This window comes from Malurus melanocephalus, unplaced genomic scaffold (assembly GCF_030028575.1).
Source record: "Malurus melanocephalus ecotype Western Australia unplaced genomic scaffold, MMel_1.1 scaffold_149, whole genome shotgun sequence".
Taxonomy (NCBI): domain Eukaryota; kingdom Metazoa; phylum Chordata; class Aves; order Passeriformes; family Maluridae; genus Malurus; species Malurus melanocephalus.
This window is the reverse complement of record NW_026623381.1, coordinates 941,845-949,724: the sequence shown is the minus strand read 5'-3', so window position 1 is coordinate 949,724 and position 7,880 is coordinate 941,845. Positions and strand designations below refer to the sequence as shown.

The window sequence follows — 7,880 nt, the reverse complement described above, 5'->3', positions numbered from 1 at the left end:
CCTGCCATTGGCAGGGCTGTGCTGCTCCAGCCACATGTGAGCCAGCAGCCCCTGGGCACGGCTGGCAGGGGAACAAATGCTGTCAATGCCATCCCCACGGGCTCCGTGGGCACCCCATGCTGACCCAGACACAAAGCAAATTTTGGGTTTTGTGCCCGGGGAGGCCTGGCAGAGCCGGGGGAGGCTGCGCTGGTAGCAGATGCTGATGCCTCCGGAGCGGAAAGCCTGGTCCCTCCCCTCTCATTCCTTTTTTTTCCCTTTTTTCTGCCTTTTTTTTTTCTTCCCCCCCTCTGGCTGATCTTAAAAAAGCCCAGGCGGTTTGGGCTTGGTGAAACCCAAATGCTTTTTGCAGCATCAAGCCYGGATCCCCATAAGTAATATCCCAGCACTGGAGAGTAAGACAGTATATGAAGTAGACGGGGAGCTATAAAGACACTTTAAAAGGGGCAATAAAAGTTTTGGGTTTCATATCGTCTTACCAAAGAAGAGAATAACAGAGAAGCAGGAAATTTCAGTAGCAGACATGACAAAGGTCACAGCACTCAGACTGCACCTTAGACGAAAACACCTACTCTTATGAAAACAGCCAGAATTTTTGGCAGGGGCTCAAGAGCTCTTACAGGCAAAGCTCTCGGCAGCGCTAAAAGGTTACAAGAGACTGTTTTGTCTACGTTGCTGTGGGTGTTTATAATATTTCCCTGCATTGGTGTTGCAGGGGATATCCTGCCTGGGGTAGTGGGTCCAGCCCTGCACCTTTCTGTGGTGTCGGGGTGCTGGTGCCAGGGCAGGGACCCCGAGGATGTGCCCAGATGTGTTCCAGTGCCAGGGCTGGGTGCTGGTCCTGCTGGGGAGCAAAGGGATGGATGGCTGGCACGGCTGGGGCAGTGCCCTGGGGCATCAGCAGGGAGAGGAGGGGAAAAGCAAACCTTGCCTGGGATTTTGCTGTATATAATACAATTTTGGGTGGGGTTTTTTTTCGCACCTGAATACATGGCAGGTGGAGCAGGAGGTTTTATCTTCTCAGCTGGTCCTCAGGTAAGGTGCTCTCCATGTTTTAATGGGATTTGCCAACCCTTGGCCTTTCCTGCTCAGCCCCAGCCGGGTGCTGTGGTCACCCTGTGCCCTCATCCCAGCGCTGGACCCTCACACAGCTCTCACCATGGGCACACTGCCCCTGTCCCCAAGGCATTTGGGACCAAACAGTCCCAAAATGAGCTGCTGGGATGAAGGAGCCTCTGAGCAGCTGCTGCAGCACACGATGGAGGCTGCTGGCACTGCTGGTCAGGCTTCTGGGGAGGGTCAGCTTTGAGTATTTGCGTTTGGGGTGACAAAGAAGAGCCAGCAGAGCTGTGGGATGCCCATGGGGACAGCCCCTCAGGGGACAGCTGGGCACCCTCAGGGGYATCTCTTGCAGGCAGTGCTGAGCTGCTCCTTGCACTCTGAACCAGAGCACTCAGGTCTGATTTTGGGGCCACCCTGAGCAGCTCTCACAGGGCCGAGTGCTCCAGCAGCGTGCAAACAACGAGCAAAGCCTTGCACGCAAACCCTGAGAGCATCCTGTAAACATCCCGGGGCTGGGTGCTGGGAGGGAGTGGAGCTGTGCTGCTCGAGGTGCTGGGCAACCCTTCCCAAGCTCTCTGCTAGCTCTGCCTCTGCGTGCAGCTGCATCAGCTGTGCCACCGCCTGCCAGTGACTCTTGGATGCTTGGGGGTTCATAATTCATTTATATTTTCGTTGGAAGCTCGCTCAGCTTTGGTTGTTGCCCCGTCGCAGGAAGTTGCTCTGATGAATGACTGGGGTGGATTTCTCTTCCAGAGGAACCCAGGCTTAATGTGGGCTTTCTGTGGACATCTCTGTATATCAATACTGCTCTAATTGTCCATGACATATAGTCTTGGCCTTTTTCCCAGACAGTCTAAATAAATCATACACTTCTGCTATAGTAAATAGTCTGTTAGAGGAGATGTTATAGGCTTACAGCCCTCCCCCTCCCTCCAGGAGCTTCTTTTCTCTGCCTCTCATTTTCCATGTACTTTCCATACCAATGAGGCACCTGCTGCCTGAGCCTGAAGGTCTGCAAGGACAAAGTGCCCAGTGTTGCAGGTCCCTGCAGGTTTTTGGGGCTGTGGTGGCCRTGCCCAGAGCCCTGCTCTGATGCTGGCATCAGCCCTCGACTGAGCTGAGTGGAGCTGGAAACTTTCCTGCCCTGCTTAAGAAATGCTGGCACTGCACACTGGCAAGGTCTTTGTTAGTATGTATTATTTACACCAAGAGAATGCATAAATAAAATAGTTAAAATCTCACCAAAAAAAAAATACAGGTTCTGTTAACTGGGTGTTGCAAACAAAGCTTTGTGTGCTCAGGCTGGGCAAACCCGCACGGAGGGGACAATTTGGGTCCTGCCAKGTCAGTGCAAGGGACAGCCCAGGAGAAGGTGACACAGCCTGGGAGTGCAGGGGTGTCCTGGGGCAGGGGACAGGCCACAGCCCAGTGCTCCTCCAGGGAGAATAGAGATTGGAAGTGCAACCTTTGCTAGGGCTGATGGTGGAAAGGTGAATCACAGGATGGTTTGGAAGGGACTTTAAAGCCCAGCTCGTTTCAACCCCATTGCCATGGGCAGGGACATCTTCCACTAAACCAGGTTACTCAGAAAACTTTCCAGGGCAGAAAATCCCAGAGCAGGCACAGAGCTGGTGGGAGAAGATGCCAATATGCCAGAGGAAAACCCAGCAGGCAGGAATTTCCATTCTGACAGCATTCTCCATCACCCCAGGAGCAGGAATACGAGTGCCCGGCGTGCCCGGGGGGCTCAGACGCAGCAGCAGAGCGTGGAGCAGTCCAGCCTGGCGGGGKTCCCGGCGCTCCCAGCCTTCTTGTTCTCCTTGGGCAGCAGCAGCACGAAAGCCATGGCCAAGGAGCAGTGGTAGAAGCTGTGCACGTAGGTGTAATCCCACTCCTGCAAGCGGGGAGAGCGMGGTGAGAAACGGGAGCGGCGGGGCCGGGGGCTCGCGTGAGGTGCGCAAGGTTAAATTTCTACAATTAGCCAAAAGGAAGGGAATAAAAAGGATTCCTGAGCCTTCCGCCTCACTTTGCTGTCAGAGAAGAAAGCATTTCCAGTGAAAAATAAAAAAAAAAAAAATAAAAAAAAAACCAAAGCAAAGTGGATTTAACACGTTCTAATTTGCCCATTTCCCAATTCTTGAATGAAGTGTTTCATTACCCCGCGAAGGACGCGGCGGCGAGGCCGGGGCTCTCGGGGAGGCGGCTTGTTCTAAGTGACATTTTTATGTTCTGCTAGAATTTGCAATTACTAAATGCTTTGAAAAGAAATCCTCGGGGGATGCCCGCGGGGCTGCGTCTCGCAGCTCCCAAAGCACAGAGCGGCCGTAACGGCGGGGCCGGCAGCTGGGTCGGGGGGTTATCGCCTCCCCGGCGGGACACGCCGACCCTCCGGAGCAGGAGGATGTAAACACAGCATCCAGTGCCCCTGGGAGTCACTGAGAGGCTTTTCTTTGGCGGGAGCCGGCTCCGGATCCGGCCGTGCCTGGGGCGGATCCAGTCCCTGCCGCGTCGCTCAGAGGTGTCCTTAAGTCACCCGTGCCCAGTTTCCAAAAAAACCCTGCTCGCACTTGACAGAGCCGTTCTGAGGACCGCGTGTGCCTGAGGAAAGCACATCCCGTGGCCTTGTGACTCACTGAAGAGGGAAAATGAGAGCAAGCATCACTCTGCGTGCTGCTCGCTGTCACCTGAATGGACCGGGGATGGGATGGGGACAAGCACGGAGGGACATTTGTCCCTGCTGCTGGAGCCCAGCACGCCTGAGCTAGGTTTTGTGCAAGGCTGGACGCTGCCCAGGGGTGTTGAGGGGCAGGTCTCCTCTCCTGGTGATGTCCCTCACACCCTGTAGGGTCAGGGAGGGCGAGTGTGCATGCAGGTACCTCAAAGAAGAAYCTCAGCATCAGCGCCAGCGCCCCGAAACAGAAGCCAGGACCGATCTGCTGGGTGTAGACGCTCTTGTCAGGGTAGAGCCCTTTCTTCTCCTTCATCTTCTGCAGCTGGGAGGAAGGAGAGAGCACTCTGAGAATATTCACCTGGATTTGACTGGCTGCTCCAGAGCCATTCCTTGTAATAATACTGGGTTTTAAAAATATTTAGCCCCAAAATCAGCTCAGGGAGTGTGTGCCCTCACAAACACTGTCTCTGGGAGAGCAGATCATCCCCAGGCTGGGGGATGCAGGGTGGCCTTTGTGTCTCGGTCTCCTCATAGCCCATCCCATCCCCATGGTGGGGGACCAGTCACTCGCTGTTAGTGACAGTTTATAATTGGGATTTGTCACTGTATTCCCACAACATTTGGCATCCTCCCTTTGCAGTTTTTATCCCATCACTCCTTGCCCTCTCCTGCCGTGGTTTCCCCACCCTGCTCCCAGTTTCTACAAGCACGTGCCACGAGAGGGGCACAGACTGCAGACAGACAGATTCCTCCCCGCTTTATCATCGCCTTTCATCCAAATCTTCCCYGGATCTGGGGCAGTTTACCAGACCCCTCTGCCTCTGAGTAGCTCCATAAAAACTCCATAAATATGTTGCTCCTGATTAGAAATGCAGGGGCAGGAGATGTGGTGGTTTGCTCAGACCGATCTAATCTGGCATTTATCACAAAGGCTGCTGTCTGCCTGCTTTCTGCTCAGGAGAAAGGAGCAGAAAAAAAAGGAGAAAAGCTTTTCAATCACCGTGAAATTGAGAGCTGGATCTCGAGGAGGGAATCACTGGCACAGACTGGACTCCTCCTTTCCCCAGCAGGGCCATTCCCCAGATCCCAGCCCCACGTACCCATTTGACAGTGATGACCAGCACGGCCGTGCCGATGGGCCCCGAGTAGACGCCGTAGCCCCAGCGGTCGTGGTAGATCCTCACGGCGATGGTGAGGACGCCAAACATGATGAAGGTCGATCTCTTGGGCTCGTCAAACTCTGCCAGGGCTGAGGGACAGAGCACAGGGAGCATCAGCTCACGGCCCCCCCTTTTTCTGCTGTTCCCCTAAAGCCTCCCCAGACTCTGTCCCACCTGCCCTGGGGACCCTCAGTGTTGCATCCGTGTCTGATTTGCCTTTCTSATGTCACACTGCTGGGGAAACTGAGGCACACAGGGGCAAAGGGAACAACCCTGAGGAATCCCAGTGGTGGGTCTAGAGGGGGGTTGTAGGGGTTTTGTGTTGCCTGGGGAAGTTTAAATGAGATTCCCTACCCAGAGAAGCTGTGGCTGCCCCATCTCTGGGAGTGTTCCAGGACAGGTTGGACGGGGTTTGGAGCACCCTGGGATAGGGGAAGGTGTCCCTGCCCAAGGCAGGGGGTGCAACAAGATCATCTTGAAAGTCCCTTCCAATTTGAAGCCACTCTATGATTTTATGATTTCCCTTTTCCTTGACCCACAATTCCGTGGCGACTGCAAACACACACACCCTGCGAGCCCCCAGTCAGTTCTTGTTCTCATCCTGCATCTCCAACCTTCCCAAACTCTCCAGGTCACTCTGGCACGGGCTCCATCACCCCAATCCAGTGGGACACCCCCACCAGAGCCACGGGGTCCCGTCCACCCCGGCACCTGCCCGAGGTTTGCGAGCTKGAAGTGGCCAGCGTGAGTAAATTATTAGAGGCTTTTGTTTAGCACAGAATGGGGTAATAACTGATAAAAGTTATGGATCCCAGTGGGCTCCATGCTTTTCCAGCTTGCACAGCTGTGTTATGGCTGTCCTGGATTCGCATTCCGGGAAGTTTGCCCGAGGGTCTGCGTCCGCACATGTGCGCTCGGGCTTTACAAGGAGAGGCTTCCCTGGGCTTCAGTCACCACACCTTCCATGTCCTTGGATYGTGCTTTTATTGGGACTTTGGCTAAGGGATAATGTCCGCATTTTAATCTCTGTTGTTTCCCAGYGGGTCAATATTTTAAATGTTGTAGTCCGGGGTTTGTGGGGTTTTTTTGCGAGGTTTTTTGAACGCAGTAATGAAGCAATCAAGCTGAATTTTGCTGCGAGGAGCCAAAATGTCTGGATCAGCTCTGACCTAYCCTGACACTGCTGTTATCCACTGAAAGTGCCTTTTGGGAATGATTTGGGAATGATTTGCCTCGTTGTCTTTTTCTAGTTGAGCACGGAGAGCACCGAGGTGCCCTCAGCAGTGGGGGAGCCCCCTTGGGACTGACATTTTGAGGGGACAGAGCCATTTCTAAGGTTAATATTTTCCTCATACATTTTTTCCCTGCATGGAAAATTTATCCTATTGCCCTGGAAGGGGGATGCTGCTGCATCCCCACAGGGTGAATCTGCCCAGATGAGGGGATGCTGTCCCTGCTTGTGCTGAGCTCTATCCCTTTGCTGTTGGAACATCTCTCTTCCCTTACCCTGCTCTCTTCTCTCTTCAGCCATACTCACATCCTTCCAAAAATCATGGTGACAAAATGGGAAAATGATAGGTTGGAACTTTTTGTCTTTCTTGTATTTTTTTTCCATTTTTATTATATTTTGTTTCAGTGGCAAATAAGGAACAAAATGAGGAAAAAGAGAGTGAAGCGAATGTGGGAAAAGGAAAACTGAATAACGGGGCAAGGGGCGGGATTTCGAGTAAAGAGGAAGTGAAATAAATTTCTGCTTTTTCTAAGCAGATCTAATATTCCCATAAACCCAGACCAAGCTTTTGATAAACCAGGAAGTTATATTTGTTTTGACTGAACCTCTTTGACTCTCATGCTACCAAGGGAAGTGGGAGATTCTGCATTTCTTAATGCCCTTAAGTGAGGCAAGACGAGTTGATGGGCCCAGTATGGGGAAAATGAGGAGAAATGGGAAATTCCCTGCTATATGAGGTTTCAAACTCAGTCATCTCATAGCCTTGTCCTGCCTTGAACTGCAGCACAAGTGTGTTAGTGTTATTTGAAGCAGATAATCCTGCTGTTGTGAGGATATGTGTGAGAGCTGGTGCAGGCACAGGAACACCCGACCAACACCAGCCCCAGGTGCCACAGCTCTTTGTTTCCATGAGCAAAATATCCCCAGACAACACTCAGAACAGGTCCAATCTGGACCCCTCCAGCTGCAGTGACTTTCCAAGGTGTTGATAACACAAAACTGGATGAATCCATAGCACTGAGTTCCATAAAGAACAATTCCAGCAGCTCAGGTGGAGCTCAGAGCGAGGGACTGTCCCCACTGAGTGTCCCACCAGCCTTGATGACAAATCCAGCCCTTCCTGCCAATCCTGGAACCTTCTGGAATCACAACAGAGCAGTTCTTACCCATCAGGGACACCCAGATGGACAGGGCTGTTCCGTAGATGCTGAAATACTCCAGGATGTCGTAGCGCATGAAGCACAGCACTGACAACCCAGGGCCGTCGCAAACGTGGAAAAACTATTTTTAAAAAGAAAAAAAATTATTAGAAAACTGATTTTTTTACCCACATACCAGTAAGGTAAAGGCTCTTATCAGCTAGTTTGAAATAGTGTAGCTGCTGAGGGGATGGCCAGCCAGGCCAGAACAGTGTCAGCTGCACCAGGATCAGGGATATACAGTAATGAATATATTTGAGTGATAATGTCATCGTTCCCAGTTGCAAATTGCCCAAGAATCAGCATTCTTCTCTCTTAGCACAAACTAAGACAGGCTTTAATTTGCCTCTTGGCCAGAGTTTGCAATCTGATGACCAAGCTGCTTTGAGCCTCGCGCTGGGGGATGGCCTCTCCAGCAGAAGGAGGACTCTGGGGTTGTGGTTTTAATTGCGAAAGATTCTTGTAAAACAATTCAAAATGAGCGTCCTGATGAAATGTGCATGCACGCCAGGTCACTGTCCAGGCTAAACAGGGTTTATATGGCCAGACTCTGAATG

At 52.2% G+C, this 7,880-nt stretch overlaps 1 protein-coding gene across 1 annotated transcript in view; it reads right to left on the bottom strand.

Moving 5' to 3' along the window:
• Positions 1-2,809: 2,809 nt before the first annotated feature.
• MYMK (myomaker, myoblast fusion factor) overlaps positions 2,810-7,880 on the bottom strand; it is a 7,229-nt gene continuing 2,158 nt past the window's right edge. Inside the window, exons 2-5 of the mRNA XM_057371519.1 lie at positions 7,291-7,405; positions 4,834-4,982; positions 3,939-4,055; positions 2,810-2,956 (exon numbers count right to left, since the gene is read on the bottom strand). Of these exons, the coding sequence (XP_057227502.1) occupies positions 2,810-2,956; positions 3,939-4,055; positions 4,834-4,982; positions 7,291-7,405 (528 nt within the window). The remainder of the gene's footprint in view (positions 2,957-3,938; positions 4,056-4,833; positions 4,983-7,290; positions 7,406-7,880) is intronic.